Source organism: Xenopus laevis, chromosome 6L (genome assembly GCF_017654675.1).
Source record: "Xenopus laevis strain J_2021 chromosome 6L, Xenopus_laevis_v10.1, whole genome shotgun sequence".
Lineage (NCBI taxonomy): Eukaryota > Metazoa > Chordata > Amphibia > Anura > Pipidae > Xenopus > Xenopus laevis.
Window position 1 is genome coordinate 101,692,093 of NC_054381.1, and position 19,219 is coordinate 101,711,311.

Sequence of the window (19,219 nt, forward strand, 5' to 3'; positions counted from 1 at the left end):
ACATAGCCCCAAGAAACCTTCTCCTTGAATCTAAATTCTCATCTACATTTTTATTGTTCCCTTAGTTCAGAATTATTAAAAAGTTATCTTTAAAATACCATTGCTCCTAATTTCACATCTCTTGCCTTCAAACATTCACTTCTCCTATAGCCGAGTAAAAATTATGCCCATATATTAACTAGTTTAAAGGGTTACATCCATCTTTAGGTAGGGAAAAACACAGGGATACTGACATGAAATCTTAGTAGAAGTTGATCCATGGACTTGTCCGATTGCCCTTTGGGAGTCAGGAAGGAATTTTTCCCCCTCTGAGGCAAATTGGCTCTGGCTTCAGATGGGGGTTTTCGCCTTTCTCTGGATCAACTACTAAATAGGTCCCATTTACACTACAATTTTAACTTAATGGACGTGAGTTCTTTCCTTTTTAAATTAATATAAATAAATTTGCAGTATATAAATACATTATATAATTGTGTTCTTGCATTTTTATTGTACCCTAGTATTGTTTGGGATAGGAATATTAGAGGGGATGGAGAGCTGTAGTGCAAGGGAAATGGTTCAGGAATCAAGGGGTATGAGAAATGGGTGAAAAAGATGAAGAAATTTAAGAAGGGAATAAGCCATGTCTGGATCCAGCCCTACTGGTCTGCACTGAGGCCAGATTTATTGTCATTGTACTTGAAGGAAAATATTTTAACTTTACACATATGATATAAAGCGTACAGAAGCACATAACTCAGATAAGTACATCTTCAGATTGGGTTAAGCCGGTTCTGGTTTATTAACATGTAATTACCCATACTAAATTTTGGGCCTAGCAGGGACTATCCCATAAACATATCACATATATTAGTAGCCTTTGGAACTATGGGTCAGTGGCCAAACATGTTGCTGTGATCAATACAATTTGGGAGTAGGAAAGATTGACCCATAAACATGTCACTGACATTAGAAGACGTTTTCCCTAGATGCGACCGGCTCATAGACATGACATTGCCATTAGTATTATTTTGGCATCTACACAAAGCTAAATTGCTGCACGCCGAACCAGAGTAGTAGTGAAAAAAGGTGACAGAGGGTATTTTTATGCAGGTTTCCTATATGCAATGATTTCAATTAACACAGATGGAAAATTATTGTGGGTCCTTTGTTGCCCTAAGAAGAAGTGATTTCAAGTGGTTGACAAGACACCCAATCTGCCATCAGCCTTAGGAAAAGCTATAGGATCCCTGGGCTAAATGAAGAAGTGTATAATTGAATACCCATTTATAGCATAATGTATATATCACCCTAGAACCCTGCTCCCCAGGGGTGCAAATCTGCCTCCCTCTGAAGAGGATCCCACCCCACCAGAGTTCCCAGGAAGGATTTTTCTTCTAAATGTGGGATGTAACTTTACCAATGACAATGATGTTGGATATGTGAAACAGCCCTGTCCCAAACATGACACCATATAGTCTATGATGATTTCAGGTTTTTACTTACCCTTTAAAGAGAGGTTATTGTATTTAAATGCAGGTTGTGGCTGTATCAGCTTGTCAGTTCTCTTTGGCCCACACTTTGATATTAGTCCCATCACCCCCTGCATGACGCTGCTTTCCCACATGTTAGGATAAAGTAGAATGACGTTGGGCAGGCTGCCATGTTTCACATAAGGTTGAATAACAAATCATTCTCATCCATGCCCACTGATATTCATGAACATGGGAAACATGACACTGCTTCTGAGATTTGGTACCACACCACCATGTTTTCACTGGGGCCAGGTGTCCCTTGCACTGATTTAAGCTGGGCGCAGTTACATTATAGTAAGCTCCCAAGAAGTATTATACTGATTCTTGGCACCCCTGGGTTTTCCCTTTCCGGTATAAATGTTGTTGCATGACTTTGTAAGCACTTTAGGCAACAGCACTGATGGGGTTGAAGGTCCTGCAGCATGTATAGGGCTCAATGAGTCTACATTTTGTGGTACATACAATGTGCCAGTGCAGGGCATGAGTGGGTATGTGCAGAGTGCCAGTGTGCATATTGGTAATATGGACTGATCTATTATATGATAAGAATATTTGTCCCTATTCTGTATAAATGGGGGGAGGGGCTATTCACACTCCTGTGCCCAATGGGACCTTCCATGCTGAAACAGCTCTGTATATTATATATACAGGCAAACCGCATTTTCTTCTTGATAATTTGCAACAACCCCTAAGCTGGCCATTCACTTACAGATACCATTTTAACTACTGCATGGTGCATCAACAGATGAAGAAGTGAAGAGAAGCCACAGTTCCTGATTGTTTTGGCCATTGGCTGAAATGAGCATATCAAAGAAAAGTGACCGTACCATGCAAGACCCCTTGGACACTAACAATCAGTTTGGCGCATGGGCACATTGCTTGAATACCACAGGATCAGACAGTGTTTATTTAAGTCTTTAGATTACAAACAGAATTGTGTGTTAATGAACCATAACTGTTTCTTAAATTCAGATTTTTTTTTTATTTGTCTTTAAAATACTTACAAAAACACAGTAGCAAAATGTTTTATATACATATTACATCATATCTGTTATTGTATATCTGTAACGAGAAAAAGAAGTGTGTCAGCATTTGGTTGACAAATTTATTATCTTAACACTGGCAAGTAAGTGTTCCAATTACACCAGCAACAGTTGGTCTAAAAACAATTTTGAAAAAATACTACCGATGTCACTGGTTGCTATAAATAGGTATTACTCTTCACATTGTTCAATTAATAATCACATATTGCAGTCATCCGGGTGCCTATCCAAGACAAGTATCCATATACTTCACCAGAGAGGTCAATTGCACATACACAGAGTCTAAGGGGCAAATTCACTAAGATTCGTAGTTGGGCCAGGCGTAACTTCGCCGCACTTGCCACACTTCGTCCGGCGTAGTTTCACCAGCGCTCCGCAAATTCACTAAAATCCAAAGTTGCGCTCAGGGGTAGCGTAAGGTTGCGAAGTTGCGCTAGCGTTGATTCTTTAAGCGAAGCGAAGTTATGCTAGCGATGGTTAATTTGCATACGGCGCCAAATTCAAATTTCAATGGAGGAATATGTAGCAGCACTACAAATGCCTGGAAAACCTTCAAAACATCAATTAAAATTTTATTTTTTGCCCTACACATGTGCCCACTGTTTAGTTAAGTTGCCATGAGTTAGGAAATGTAGGGGGGAAGGAGGGGAGCCCCAAAAATTTGTTCGATCTTTTTCAGCCTATCACCCATAATATAGAAAAAACGCCAGCGTTTTTTGGGACATAGAAAAAATTTGAACTTTTTTTGAAGAAATCCCTATCTACTCTATTGCGATTCGCCTGGTCTGAGGTGGCGAAAGAAGTCTAGCGTAAAAGGTATCGTTCAGTATAATGCGCGCGTTAGTGAATTTGCGTAGTTACGTCCTTTGCAAATTCGTAAGGGTGCGATGTAACACTAGCGAATTTACGCCAGCGTTCGTTAGAGAATTTGCGAAGTAACAAAATGACCAACGCTAGCGAATTGACGCTAGCGTTAGGCGCTACGGCGCTTAGTGAATTTGCCCCTAACACTCCTTGCTTATATGTGATATTAGTGATTTTCTGTTTCTGAATAGCAGAACAGCCCCATGGGCACTCAGAATCCCTCCCCATTTGAATGGCAATCAGCTGAGGGTTAAAGATTGCTGCTTGCTTTTCATAATAAACTGACAAGAATGTTCCTTGGCTTACATAAATGTCTGATGATCTGTGATAAATACAGTTAGTTCCGTAAATCTTTGGACAGAGACAGCTTTTTTCTAATTTTGGTTCTGTACATTACCACTATGACTTTTAAATGAAAAAACTCAGATGCAGTTGAACTGCAGACTTTCAGCTTTAATTCAGTGGGTTGAACAAAACGATTGCATAAAAATGTGAGGAACTAAAGCCTTTTTTTAACACAATCACTTCATTTCAGGGGCTCAAAAGTAATTGGACAATTGACTCAAAGGCTATTTCATGGGCAGGTGTGGGCAATTCCTTTGTAATGTCATTATTAATTAAGCAGATAAAAGCCCTGGAGTTGATTTGAGGGGGGGTGCTTGAATGTGGATGATTTTGTTGTGACCAGACATTATGCCGTCAAAGGAGCTCTCCATGTAGGTGAAACAAGCCATCCTTAAGCTACAATATTAGGAGTTTGGTACAGTTTGGTTCATCCTGAGAAAGAAAGAAAGCACCGGTGAACTCAGCAACGCAAAAAGACCCAAACATCCACTGAATACAACAGTGGTGTATGAGAAACCCCTTCACAACAGCCAAACAAGTGAACAACACTCTCCAGGAGGTAGGTGTATCAATATCCAAGTCTACCATAAAGAGAAGACTGCATGAAAGTAATTACAAAGGGTGCACTGCAAGGTGCAAGCCACTCATAAGCATCAAGAATAGAAAGGTTAGATTGGAATTTGCTAAAAAAAAATATATCTAAAAAAGCCAGCACAGTTCTGGAAAAACATTCTTTGGACAGATGAAACCAAAATCAACCTCTACCAGAATGATGGCAAGAAAAAAAGTATGGAGAAGCTCATGATCCAAAGCATACCACATCTCTATAAAACATGGTGGAGGCAGTGTGATGGCTTGGGTGTGCATGGCTGCCAGTGGCACTGGGACACTAGTGTTTATCCATGATGTGACACAGGACAGAAGCAGCCAAATGAATTCTGATGTGCTCAGAGACAATGTCTGCTCAAATCCAGCTAAATGCAGCTAAATTGGTTGGGAGATGTTTTAATAATACAGATGGACAATGACCCAAAACATACAGCCAAAGCAACCCAGGAGTTTATTAAAGCAAAGAAGTGGAATATTCTTGAATGGCCAAGTCAGTCACCTGATCTGAACCCAATTGAGCTGCATTTCACTTGTTGAAGACTAAACTTGGGACAAAAAGGCCACAAACTACCTTTATGTGTGCCAGATACCATGCTTGCCACATTACAATCCACCTATAATTATAAATGGAAAAGAGATTATATAACTTATTTAGGTACGAAACTTACTCCTAGGTATGAGGATCTGTTTAAGCTGAACTTTGCTGCATTATCTCAGGTGGTTAAGGTTAACTTACGTAAATGGAACACAATGGCCATATCGTGGTTTGGGAAAATTGCCTCTATCAAAATGAATGTACTTCCTAAATTTCTTTACCTCTTTGAAACATTGCCAATAGCAATCCCTTTATCTTTTTTTAAAGACTTACAAGCGGCCTTCCATACATTCATTTGGGGGCAAATCTCATAGAATTAATAAAACGACCCTTGGGACTTCGGTTATTCAAGGAGGTCTTGGCCTCCCAGTACTTCAGAAGTATTATGAGGCTGCGCAAATTCGCCAAGTGCTGGCTTGGTCGAGTTGGTCTTCTAATCGAGTTTGGGTTTATTTGGAAAATATACAATTTCTACCATATCATCCCAATGTTTGGGTTTGGGCTCCCAAAAATACCCCTAAACCTAAGATACCTATGTTAAGGTCTACCTCACTAACTTTGACTGTATGGAAACGGGCGAATTTGAAATTTAAATTAAGCTCCCTTTATTCCCCACTGATGGCAATTTTAGGAAACCCGCTATTCCAACCAGCCATTACCTCTGCTCTCAGCATTCCTGGAGAATCTACAGCTATGTTATGGTTAGGGATGTGTTAGATGCTGCATTGACCACTGTTTTACCGTTTGAAGCTGTTAAGTTAAAAATCCCTACCTTTCAACTGCAATGGTACATGTATTTTCAGATTAGGCATTTTGTGGTGCCATTTATTAAATACTTTAAAGATAATCCTCCCACTCATTTTGAACGATTATCTTATAATGGCTTATCTCAAAAGAAGCTGATATCCGCGATTTATGCATTGATTAATGATCCGTATGTTGTACAGACTTATAAACATTCTTATATGACTAAATGGGAAAATGTATTAGGGATAGAACTTTCAATGGAAGAATGGGAATCAATATGGAAAAACGCTAAAACTTATGTTACGTGCACCAAACAAAGGGAAAATATGTATAACGTGTTAATGCACTGGGTATCTCACTCCAGTGAGATTACACAAAACATTCCCTGGGGTTTCACAACAGTGTTGGAGATGTGAACATGCGCCGGGCGATGTACCTCACATCTTCTGGTATTGCCCTCTCATTCAACCACTGTGGGAAGACATACGAACCTTACTATCGCATCTGGTACAAGAGGATGTTCCTAGGATATCCTCACTTTCCTATTAGGTAAACCTATTATTGGTCTATCTGCGGCTCAACAAAAACTAGTTAACCATGTTTTAACTGTTACGCGAATAACTATTGCGGCTAAATGGAAAACTTCGGCCCTTCCTACAATGGCTGAAATTAAATCAAAAATTAACCACAACAAACAATTTGAATATAGGATAGCTCTCCTTAATAACACGATCCCCAAGCATTTAAAAATATGGTCTGCCTGGGAACTTTTCTCACCTCCTTGACACTATGAGATTGACTTCGAAGCTACTGCATAGTTTGGTCACAGTGGAAATAAATGTTAATTTTTTTTTTTTTTTAGTCCAATATTTCTCTTTTTCTTTTCCTCTTTTTTGATATGCTTTTTTACGTTAATTCTGTTACTGTTACAGTTCAACTACGACTATTGCATTACAGTCTCTTATAATTGCACAAGAATTTATTTTTATTTTTTTCTGAACAAGTCTATACCTTTTCTTGTTACTTTTCTATGCTACGGCTTAGAAGTTGGGATCATGAGCAAGGTTAATGTTTATTATTACATGCCTGCAATCGTAATGCTGCTCTGATAGTATTGGATGAGGAAATTGTGAACAAAAGAAAGCGAACAAGATAATAACCGATGATGTACTGTTTATATTTTGCTTTATTGTCAAATTTATTAAGCATGTACTATTGACATAAAGTTTGCTTTCAACTTGTGTACTCATATTTGCTTTTCCTTTCCTGTAAAAGAGAAAAATTACAATAAAAATTTAAGTTACAAAAAAAAGGCCCACAAACAAACAGCAACTGAAAGCCGCTGCAGTAAAGGCCTGGCAGAGCATTAAAAAGGAGGAAACCCAGAATCTGGTGATGTCCATGAGTTCAAGACTTCAGGCTGTCATTGCCAACAAAAGGTTTTCAACCAAGTATTAGAAATGAACATTTTATTTTCAGTTTTTTTATTTGTCTAATTACTTTTGAGCCCCTGAAATGAAGTGATTGCCCCCCCTAGAAAAATTCAGTTGCCAAAAAAACTTGCCTTTAGCTTCCTGCAGGCGCAGCCTGTAACCCCATCCGTCAGTGCTGCTCCAGACTGCGAGAACTTAGGAGGGAGCAGTGGCAGCAGCACTGACAGGGCGCAGAGGAGGAAAGGGCCAGCCAAAGCACAAACTACCTGCCTAGATATGAGGGTTGGCCACAGGGTCAGTGTATCCTAGTGGGAGCTGGGAGGCCAAGGAGGGTGCCGCAGCCGCCACTTGGTCCTAGAGTTCTCTGAGCTGCAGTTTATTATACAGTGTGTTTGGCTGGTTGTTTTCCACGAGAAGTTGTGAATGCAACGTGAGTTCCTGGAACAGTTAGGAGCAACATGCGCCCTCCCCGCCGTCTGGGAAAACGCAGCCTGACACTGAACGTGGGTTTGGGATGTGATTCGCTGCCAGTAGGATTGTTGCCGGATGATACCCTTTTTTGATACCAACTTACTTGCCCCCCCCTGGAAAATTTTCTGCGGATGTCCATGCTTCCTCAGCTACTTGATGGTCAGAATGGTTGGAAAATGACCAGCAGGTGTAGCTGTTGTAGCAAAATCATTTATATTAACAGTACAAGTTAACCTGCCTGATCGACATCTGGTAATTTTTCAGCAAGAAAACGGTCAGGGAAACCCGTTGGAGGGCCCCATACACTGTGTTGAATAAATAATGTAGCAGCACAGTTTCTGCATTGGAGTATCTGTTCCTATATCGAGAAGTATTGAGACTATACACTATACACAGGACATAAAGTTGGGGACTGGATACTAAAGTTTTTCTGGCGCAAGCTGGGCTCGCATATTAAGCAAACTTTGAGGCCCCATACACTGGCCAATAAGCTGCCGACTTGGTCTGTGAGCAGCTTTTATTGGCTATATGGCCACCTTTAGTCTAAGATTGTATTCAAATACAAGAGTCCTCTGCACTCAACCCATTATCAATATATTTAAGACAGCGACATTTTGTGCATACTGCTACTGAAAAATGCCTTACCCTTTAAACAAAACAGGGATTGTTTGTCCATATATTGCAATATATTTAAGCTGGCCAACTACGTCAAAGTCATCCCATATCTGGCCAGTCCTATGCTTAATTTTATCTGATTCATTAAGAATTCTATTGCTTCATTATACATTTTACAAAGGGACTAGGTTTTACCTGCAACTTACTTGCTGCTTTCAAAGTAAACCTCCATACTTGGCTGCCCTTTTATTAGACACCAGTGGGATCACCTGACTATAGATGGGAAGGGTGGGAGCTACAACATGGAACTGGTCACTGCTCCTGTATAAACTATAACAAACAAGGGAAAGTTGTGCTCACCACTATTTTTTAAAACCATTAGGCGGGGCTGCAATTAGGCGTGTATTTGACTATATGTATTTTGTGGTCACAGCCTCATTGCACCCCCGCCTAATGGTTTTAAAAAATAGTGGTGAGCACAACTTTCCCTTGTTTGTCTAAGATTGTATTGTCACTAGGGTTGCCACCTTTTCTGGAAAAAAACACCAGCCTTCCTACTGTATATTCTTGCCATTTTTTCCTATTAATTGGCATCAAACATCATTGTTACCGGCCAGGTGGCAACCCTAATTGTCACTCAGTCCACTGACTAAAGGGGCAATGCTCAAGAGATTTAACTGGGGAGGATTGACTGATAAAATGCTTGTTCTAGCATTTTCAAGGGATTCTAATTTTGATGGTGCATTTTTAGGTGGACTGTTGGTAAAATGCCTGAGATTTGTCATAAATCTCACAAGGGATGATAAAACAAGGAGCAAAGTGCTAAAATGCAGTTATATGTAGATATACCACATTCTGCTATGTCTTACCCAATCCTCAGGACATGGTGAAACCCATGATTTGCATTTTTTTGTCAGAGAGCCGGGAGTAGTAGTATTGCCATTATACATATACTGTAGACCCGTCCAGCCTCAGTTCCAAGCATTGTGAGTGTTACATCATTTCTTAGAGGTGATGTCACTATGATTTCATCTGTGAATGGAAAATTTAACCAAAGAGTAAACTAGATTCTCACATCATCATAAGTATATAAGAATTATGTGCTTTCTGGGTGATTCATTTAAACATACTGAATTTAAAGAAACTGTACCAAACAATGGGATATGGCAACTAGTTAGGTTCCCCAATGACTGGGCAGGAAAGTTATCCCAAACCAGTTCTATAGTCAAAGAAGAGATGCGCATGCTGGCCTGGGGTGAAAGTCACAGATATTTTTGTTACATGCAGTGATGTACAGTACCATTATCACCAGTTTAACATTATAACATATTCCCTTGAAAGTGTATATCCTACTTTACATTTATTCCTTGTATATCTTTCCATGCATTAACAATGGCTAGAAACTACATTCATACAATCTATATACACTTCTTATGTAATTACAGTCACCCCGGGTAAATAATGGAACACAAAACTCTTCTACTAGTTTCACACAGAAGGAAGCACTTCATACCAAGGCCATCATTGTCCAGATCATTTAAATGAATCTTAGCCCCAAATCGAGCGTATGCCCGGTCTCCACTCAGAGTGCTCAGAGGAGATAATGAACTCCTTGATTTCAGCTCAAACACTGAAGCAGTCCCAGTGTGGTGCAACTGTCTAGATAGAAATGCAACTTGGTAGGTGGTACCTGCAAACAACCACATCACAGTCTGTTAATCAGGATAATATCTGACATCAAACACCTTAAAAAGCTGTTAAAAGTATATACATGTTCACATTTTTTATTTTTTTTCTAGTTGGTGTCTAGTCTAGTCGAAAATCACAAATGCCTCGTAATTTATTAAAATATCAGAATATATAAAGGACAAACAGGAAAAAAAGCTGAATGAGCCTCAAAAACCTTTAAAACTGCTGTTTTTTCTCCATTTACTAGCATAAAAATCCTAAAAGTCTGAATGGTTAAAAATTGGTCCAATAGGATCAGAGCAGCTCCCATTGACTTTTATAGGATGCAGACCTGGATTTGTGGGTAGGCCACAAAGGTTCAGACCAAGGGTGACTTTCTAAAGCCCTGGGAACGCTCAGGAGATTTTACAGTTCAAGAGGACTCTCGTTAACATAAGTGCTATATGGCACAAGTACAGTTACCAGTGGAAACCTGAACAGCTGCTGTAGGCATGCAGTAAGTACAGGGCTCCATAGCACTGGCAGGCAGCTCTGTTTTCATCATGGAAGCCAAAGTCTTTGCACTCCATTTGCACTCCATTCCTTCTGGTCCATAGAACATAGGGGCAGATTCACTAAACGGCGAAAAGTCGCCTGCAAACGTTTCGCACCCATCGCTACAATTTGCCAGGCAAAAATTCGGTCAAACAACGCTAATTCACTAAAATACAGAGTTTTGTTGTGGGCGTTGAACTCTGGCGACTTTTCACTAGCGTTACTTCGGCAATGCAAGCAATCCAAAGCGAAGATGCACTAGTGCTCATTTCTGCCTATTGTAACTTCACTTGAGGTCTTATTAGGTCAGAGGTTAATTTGCATACTATGGGAAATTTAAAGTTGAATGGACATCTTTATGTTTATGTTGCAGCAAATACATTACATTTCCACTGATAATTACACATGTCCAGGGAACCTTAATAAAGACAATAAAGTTGTTATAATGCCCCATTAGTAAATTGCTGATGTCCCTGTGGGAAGTAACGCTGGCTAATTGTCGCCAGCGTTTGTCACTTCGCCCTTTAGTAAATCGGCCCCATAGTGTTTTTCACCCTTCCCCACATGTAAGCAGCTCTTTGATGTGGTTAGTTCATGTTCACCATCACTCAGACCTATCAATACCACAAAAGGCCCCTGAAAAGCAAAATGTTATGCTTACTGTGTCTCCATGAACAACAAAAGTCACATCTTTTGGGGGGGGGTAGAAACCATATGCCTTTCCTACACTCTGGGTTCCTCTTGATGGATTATCAGAGTTAAGTCTATAATAAAAATCAGATAATTTAGGGTAGTAAATTGTTTTTGGATTTCGCAAAGACGTCAGCATTGGCTCTTGCTTTGAATGTTGTTTGTTCTGCTTATGTGACTATTGTCCTGAACACTTTATTCTCTTGAATAGATACTAACACCTTTGTATTTACTGGATGATAACAATATGTAAAGAAAGGTGGCAAACCTCTTGCAGGTACTCCATGTGGGACTTCCAACCAACAGCAAAGTTTGATTCTTAAAGATGTGATTGTGTGTAGAGAATAACCAAACCAAGCATAATCCTGCTCTCCAACTATACTCCATTCTGCTTCTTCTACAGACAACCTACTACCTGTGTTGAAATGTAAAGCTAGTCAAATGGAGAATTCATGTTACCTTGACTTGTCTTAGCATATTTATCACCCTGGCATAAGGCTAGCCAGAATATTACATGGCCTGAGATGTCACTTTGGACCATCTCTTGCTCCATGCAGTATATAGTAGTTTATAGAAGTTGTATTAATCTAAAGCAACTGGACTTGCTCATCCAAGGTGATCTTGTGTTGTACTATTATCCAATAGAGTGCAATGCACAACATCAGAGCATATTTGTACAAGAATACAGTATGTTTGAATAAAGAGACTGAGAGAGAGAGGTAAGTCTTTGTAGTTAGTAATTAGTAGAAGAGTAGTTTACAAACTGAGTTGTCACAGACAATACCGCTACCTAGACAAAATACACCCTTCTTATATATTACCTTTTCTACCGGTACTTGAAAAAAAAGATATACCTGAACACATGATGTTAAGATCCTGTATGTTATTTGAGTGTTGCATATAAAATTTAGTTTAAAAAATCTTTTTCTTTGGATTTAAATTTTTTATTTTTCTTTGATTAATGCGCATAAAAAATGCATTAAAATGCACTTAAATAAATGTAACGTGAGATCAGGCAAGAGAGAGACCCTTGCAGAGCTTAAAGGGGCTGTTCACCTTTGAGATAACTTTTGGTATGATGTAGAGAGTGATATTCTGAGATAATTTGCCATTTCATTTGCCGTTTTCATTTTTTATTATTGAAGGTTTTCGAGTTATTTCGTTTTTTATTTAGCATCTCTTCAATTTGCATTATAAGCAATCTAGTAACTAGGGTCTAAATTACCCTAGCAACTGATTTGAATAAGAGGCTAGAATATGAATAGGAGCGGCCCGAATAGAAGGATCAGTAATAAAAAGTAGCAATAATAATACATTTGTAGCCTTACAGAGCATTTGCTTTTTAGAAGCGATCAGCGACGCCCAATTGAAAGCTGCAAAGAGTCCGAAGAAAAAGGCAAATAACTATAAAACTATAAAAGAAAAATAATGAAAGCCAATTGAAAATTGGCCATTTTATAACATAATAAAGGTTACCTTAAAAGGGGTGGGAGAGAGAGAGAGAGAGAGAGAACAGACAGAGAGAGACAGAGACAGAGATGGAGGGTGGGATGGATGGATGATGAGCTCATCCTGCATGTTATGGTCACATTTGGTTGAGAAGACAAATCTGCACCCCCTGATCCATAAAACACTTATACAGAACCCTAGAAAAAATAGTAATATTATAAAAATCACATTCTTCTGTCTGTACTTGCTATTTTAGTTAACATTGTACTGATCAAATATAAATGGTGTAGGTACTAAAGGTTGTCTTCTACACACTGTATAAGTCTGTATGAGGTATCACTGCATTGCATTGCACCTTACTGTGTATCTGAGATATTGGGACCCCACAGAAGGAGCTCCTACTGCCACGTCCAGGTGTCCATCAAGGTTAAAATCCAGTACTGCCAAAGAAGATCCAAACCTGCCAGAGTTCTAAAGAGAAAAATAGGTGCACAGATAAAATATTTGATAAATTAATCATTTGGTGACTCATGAATAAAGCTGATAACACACAGGTGGTTTGTCCAGTAGTTAAGATTATTCAGCCCTTAGCCGGGTGTCCAAACAGCTGTACTGTGTGCAACTTGGTCATATACAGTGATGGTAATATTACTGAGATCTCATTATTGTGCTTGTGGGATTAACTATCTTATAAACCCTATTGGAGCTCAATTGGCTCTTTGGATTCTTTATGATGAGTGATCATCTTTTGTAGTGGAATTGGATTCAGTTCTTAGTAACTGATACTTTAAGCTTTTTTAGTGACCCCATGCTATAAATTCTCGGTCAAAAACATAAAAAAGAGTAAACTTTACAAAGTTTTTTCATGGTAGTTTCCATCACCATTTAGATCTGCTGTGACCATAGCCCTTTGCAGGAAAGAAAACACTAGTTCAGTGTGTTATCTCTACCACTGAAAATATCCGTGTGGATAGCAATAAAATTGCACACTGGCAGTTATCCTGCATATTGTCCTTTTGTCCTCTGTTTTGAACTTATACATTGGTACATAAAGGTGTATGGACGGAGCACCTGTGGGACAGCTGGACTAGCTATATTTCGCTTTTACGTGTATAAACTACAGAGTGAAAGGCACTGAAAATATCCATTGAATAGTTAAATTTACATCATAACAAAAGTAACAGGGTTCACTTATACACTGGTGCAATATGCTACTATAAAGTTATGACATTAAAACTGTATTTAAATGTGTTTAATTAACCAATGGAAGAAAGTGTAGCCACAGTTCACCTTTAGAGATATTGAGTGTTTCTATACTATGACTATACTGTACTTATTATGATAATACATTAAATTTATGTAAGGTGATACATATGTTCATTGAGCAATCAAATGATTTTCACAGGAGCCATCCTGACTTTAATTTGATTCTCATGTTGTATAGACAAATATAAGACACAAACCATCCAAGTCTTGCATAAGGTGAACTGACGAAGTAGGAGGTGGAAGGGCTGGTAATATGGTTTGGATACTGGACAGTAAAATTCATATTCATTGCATCCATAACATTGCTCACAAACAGCACAGAGCCCTGCAGAAATGAAATTTAATTTTTAAATTCATATTAAATAACATATATTGAAAATCCCCTTTGTAAATACTATAAACATAAGCTGAAATGAGCTTTCCCTTTCACTCCCTGCCTGTCATTTCTAGCCTCTACCATAGGCAGTATGTTTCCTATTCTTTGGAACAGTAAGCAATGAAAGTAAATGCAATGTATTTTATCTGCCATGGTTTTCTCTAAGAGCAGGACAAGGCAGAGATTAAATCACCTGGTGTGCTGGAGACTGAAGGGTCTTCACTGTCCAATATACATTTGAATCTTTCTAAACTCAAAAATATTAAGAGCTTATTTATTACCTATTGTAATTTTTACTGAGCAGTTATGATGGTTACCACTTGATATAAAAATACCACTATGGTCAGATTTACAAAGGCATCTTTACTTTAAATAGAAGTAGCACAGAAAAGAAGCTTGACATCTATAGACTTGCATTACATTCTTTTTGGCAAACTTTCAGTTTGTTAGGGTGTTATAGTTCAATACTGCTGCTGAAAGATTCATATTCAACTGCTTAAAGTAGCACTGTGAATCCATCATGATTCCATGGTTCAAATTTTCAGAAATCTGCCCCATAATGTTTGTTTTGGTATCTGAATATAATCTGCATTGTGGAGATTTACCTTTGCCCAAGAATTCATCTGAAAGACAACTCCTGAGTCCACAGTGATGTTATCAGCTCCATCTGCTCTCATGACCGAGGGAGTAAAATCTCCATCAAATTCATTTTTTTGCCAATGTTTTCTTAATTTTCTGCATAAAAAGACTTTTGGAGGTTAAACTTCAAGGTCTTAGCATTAGATATTTACCTTGGTTTTATTTGTATGATACTAAAAACTACAGTGTGGCATGTCTGCTTTATGCAGTTAATAAAAAAAATTCAAGTTTAAATTTGGCTTTGAATTTGGCAGCACCAAATTTAAAACCTCCCTCCATCTGCCTCAATGGTTACATCCCCCACTCCCACCCGCTAGTGTCCCAGGTAAGGTAACAGAGTGGCTAGGGAGTGTGGTTTCTAGCAAATTTAGAGAAAGCAGACTACAGTCCACCCCCACCCCCCATGGCTGCAGGGTATGCTTCCTCTGAGTGATAATCATCTAACTGAAACTAATATGATTTTGGGCAATTTATTAATACAAATCAAAGACTAGTTTAGATCTTAAGGTTGGCAGTGTGTATATAGCATATATGGGAAATGGGTGAAATGTAAAGAATAATGCAGGAGATAATGTTTACTCACATGTTCTTTTCCCTCCTCTCAGTATTACATTGTATGAAAATAGGGTTTTCAGGTAAGTAGCAGTCATTAAGAAGCAAACAATAACAAGCTTCTTATGAAATGGTTAAGACAATGCTAAAAACATTTAATACTTTATCACTCAAAACACACTTCCCTGAAATCCCCACTCACCTAGTACCATTATCTAACATGAAACTGATCAAATGGAATATGTTTGTAGACCAATAAGCCATGTCATCAACGCCACCAAGAAAATATTCCTGGAATCTCTCCACCAAGAAAGGAGATTTGCTTGCATATGTTGAGTGAAGCTAGGGAACCAATAATATAAAGTTTCTATCAGTAATAATCCAGACAACTTTTTGGTTAAACCAAACAAACATCCAACAAAGCAGGGCATATTACCTTATCAATACCAAGGGATTCCCCATACCTAATCATGAAGAAGAAGATACTATAGTAAAAACATGTGCTTGTCAATTTTTACTCCAGGATACAATTTATTGAAATGCATTCAACTCACATTTCCAGGAAGAGTATGTACGTGCAGTGAGTAATTGTGTTCTCTTCTATGATGGTTTTGCCATAATAGAGGTTGTAGATGTTAAAGAGGTCCTTCACTGGAATGTACCTAATGTAATGGTCAGTATTATAATACCAGTAGAACACTGAACAGCCTTATGAAGATCTTTTACAAGATAACATACTTACAGAGAAGGACAATGATGATATTATCTAAATTAAGGGGCTTCCCAAGCAGCAGACTTTGAGACTGCTGGGAGGGGCTAAGAAGGTATAAGAAGGGTATGAAAGATGTATTATTTATGGGCCTTAAATTATTTCACTGTGGGGCACAGTAACTTTAGGTTTGCCACTTTCTAAACTAAAATCTCACCATTTGGCTTCTAGATAGTCAAAGTTAAGTTCATAACGGCTGAGTACATCACCACCTGAAAAAATAAAACAAAAAAAGTTTCACAGGACGCCAAGGCCAACACGCAAAATGTTGCAGGCTCATTGAGGGTACTTTGCAATTCTCTGTGAAAGAGACCTTGAGGGTAGGGCTGCAAAATACAAAATGTTTCAATTACCATTATCTTCTTCTCTACACGGTGGTAAAAGTGCAAGGGCATTGCTTTCAGACAACTGTAGGGGGTACTGGCCCTTAAGTGCTTATTTGGCAAAATAAAGTTAACAAAAAATCCCATCTCGCTGCTGGATACAGGAATGGCATCAGTTATCCAGAAAGCTGTAAATTATGGGAAGGCCATCTCCCATAGACTCCATTTTATCTATTTTTTCTTTTAACTTTATTTAAACTTCTCTATAATAATAAAACAGTAGCTTGTACTTGATCCAAACTAAGATATAATTAATCCTTAATGGCGGCAAAACAATCATATTTGGTTTATTTAATGTTTAAATGATTTCTTAGTAGACTTAAGGTATTAAGATCCAGATTATGGAAAGATCCATTATCTGGAAAACCCCAGGTCCTGAGCATTCTGGATAACAGGTCTCATACCTGTACATGCAGCTAAAAATGGCGGTAGAGCTGAGGGGGAGGTAAATACATTCTCTGCATTTGTCACATGCACAGTACAACAGCAATGTCTGCCATGGGCAACACCGGACCTAAAGAAAGCCCTGTCAGTATTTGATCAGTGTGCAAAAAAGCTATAAAGTTAATTATATTATTAATAAATTATATTATTTTGAGAAATGTATTATGTCGATATTAGTTATGTATTAGTATAAACTCTTTGCATGTCACCATCACTAGCATCAGCAGGACAGTAGAGGTTGAATATACAGAGGTCAAAAGGGCATGTGTCTGTTACAGAGCACGTCCACTCTTAAAGGAGAAGGAAAGGCTTCTTCCACTCGGGGGTGCCACATGTTAGGCACCACCAAGTGATTGTATTTACTTACCTGAAACCCTGGGCCGGTGCTCCTATCAGCAGAAAACTGCATGGGCCCAGGTTTACCGGTATTCCAGTGAGCACCACAGAGCAATCCTCTTCCGGCTTCTTCTTTCTTCAAATATTCCGGGGCAGACACATGTGCAGTAGAACGAAATAGCTGACTTTTTAGTTAAAGTTCGACTTCTCGCTGGAAGAACCCCGGGCCGGTGCAGTTTTCTGTTGATAGGAGCACCGCCCCGGGTTTCAGATAAGTAAATACAATCACTTGGGGTTGGGGGTGCTTAACATTTGGCACCCCCAAGCGGAAGAAGACTTTCCTTCTCCTTTAAACAGTATCTGAAAAATTCATTATACAATTTATTTGAAGCAAGAATTATATTTACCAAAATCTCCAGTTTGATGAGCTTCAGCATAGGAGCCATAGAAATCAACCTTCAAAGAAAACATTCATCAATATTTCAGAACTGATTGCTTAAATGTTTACCCTATTTGACACTGAGGGGCACATTTACTTAGCTCGAGTGAAGGAATAGAATAAAAGATACTTCGTATTTTTTTGGCTACTTTGACCATCGAATTGTCTACTTCGACCTTCAACTACGACTTCGAATCGAACGATTCGAACTAAAAATCGTTCGACTATTCGACCATTCGATAGTCGAAGTACTGTCTCTAAAAAAAACTTCGACCCCCTACTTCGCCACCTAAAACCTACAGAGCATCAATGTTAGCCTATGGGGAAAGTCCCCATAGGCTTTCCTAGCTTTTTTTGATCGAAGGAAAATCGTTCGATCGATGGATTAAAATCCTTAGAAACGTTCGATTCGAAGTATGTAATCGTTCGATCGAATGATTTTTCCTTTGATCGTACGAACTCGAAGGATTTACTTTGACGCTAAGTAAATGTGCCCCTGAGTGAAAGTAGTTTATATGAACTAGCCCTTTTACCTCTGCATTAAGGGGCAAATTCACTAAGATGCGAAGTTGCGCCAGGCGCAACTTCGCCGCACTTCGCCAGGCGTAGTTTCGCCAGTGCTCCGCAAATTCACTAAAATCCGAAGTTGCGCACAGGGGTAGCGTAAGGTTGCGAAGTTGCGCTAGCGTTGATTCGCTATATAAAGCGAAGTTACGCTAGCGAAGGCTAATTTGCATACGGCGCGAAATTCAAATTTCAATGGAGGAACACGTATCTGCACTACAAATGCCTAGAAAACCTTCAAATCAGCAAATAAAAATTTTATTTTGCCCTACACATGTGCCCACTGTCTAGGTAAGTTGCCATGAGTCAGGAAATGTAGGGGGGAGGAAGGGGAGCCCCAAAAATTTTTCGATCTTTTTCAGCCTATCAGCCATCATGTAGAAAACACGCCAACCTTTTTTTGGGACTTAGAAAAAAAATTGACTTTTTTTTAAACAATCCCTATCTACTCTATTGCGCTTCGCCAGGTCTGAGGTGGCGAAGGAAGTCTAGCGTAAAAGGTAGCGTTCAGTACACTGCGCAAGTTAGTGAATTTGCGTAATTTCGTCGCTAGCGAAGATTCGCCTGGCGTAAGGTTGCGAAGTAACACTAGCGAAACTACGCCAGCGTTCGTTAGTGAATTTGCGCAGTAGCGAAAATGCCAAACGCTAGCGAATTAACGCTAGCGTTCGGCGCTTCGCGCCTTAGTGAATTTGCCCCTATGACTTGCTGTTTCTTAGAAGACCAGATGGAAATGCTCTCTTATTAGACAATGTGTATATGGTGGCAAAAATCAGGGCATAGCAGTGAGGTTTAAATTATATATTTTATGATTTTTTTGTATGATTTTTTAGAATTTAATCAGGGTTTCACC

The 19,219-nt window shown here is 38.9% G+C and overlaps 1 protein-coding gene and 2 long non-coding RNA genes across 9 annotated transcripts in view; all 3 read right to left on the reverse strand.

The window, feature by feature from the left end:
* The window catches only part of LOC121394695 (phosphatidylinositol-glycan-specific phospholipase D-like), a 56,095-nt gene that overhangs the window by 30,825 nt on the left and 6,051 nt on the right, over positions 1-19,219 (reverse strand). For 5 of the 6 annotated variants that reach the window (XM_041566323.1, XM_041566322.1, XM_041566324.1 and 2 more), the window contains exons 5-12: positions 17,771-17,819; positions 16,358-16,412; positions 15,986-16,093; positions 15,868-15,895; positions 15,634-15,773; positions 15,463-15,528; positions 14,846-14,975; positions 14,062-14,189 (exon numbers count right to left, since the gene is read on the reverse strand). In XM_041566323.1, coding sequence (XP_041422257.1) covers positions 14,062-14,189; positions 14,846-14,975; positions 15,463-15,528; positions 15,634-15,773; positions 15,868-15,895; positions 15,986-16,093; positions 16,358-16,412; positions 17,771-17,819 — 704 coding nt within the window. Of the gene's footprint in view, positions 1-13,151; positions 13,507-14,061; positions 14,190-14,845; positions 14,976-15,462; positions 15,529-15,633; positions 15,774-15,867; positions 15,896-15,985; positions 16,094-16,357; positions 16,413-17,770; positions 17,820-19,219 lie in introns of those variants that run through there. The other variant, XM_041566327.1, reaches the window with a different exon arrangement.
* LOC121394702 lies at positions 6,886-9,189 on the reverse strand. The gene is made up of 2 exons (XR_005961948.1): positions 9,106-9,189; positions 6,886-6,983 (listed from the first exon to the last, which is right to left on the reverse strand). It is a non-coding gene; the product is annotated as an uncharacterized LOC121394702 (long non-coding RNA).
* On the reverse strand, positions 9,183-13,013 carry LOC121393119. 2 transcript variants are annotated; one of them, XR_005961946.1, is made up of 3 exons: positions 12,959-13,013; positions 9,750-9,926; positions 9,183-9,268 (listed from the first exon to the last, which is right to left on the reverse strand). It is a non-coding gene; the product is annotated as an uncharacterized LOC121393119 (long non-coding RNA). The 2 variants fall into 2 exon arrangements; XR_005961947.1 differs by lacking the exon at positions 12,959-13,013 and adding an exon at positions 11,418-11,753.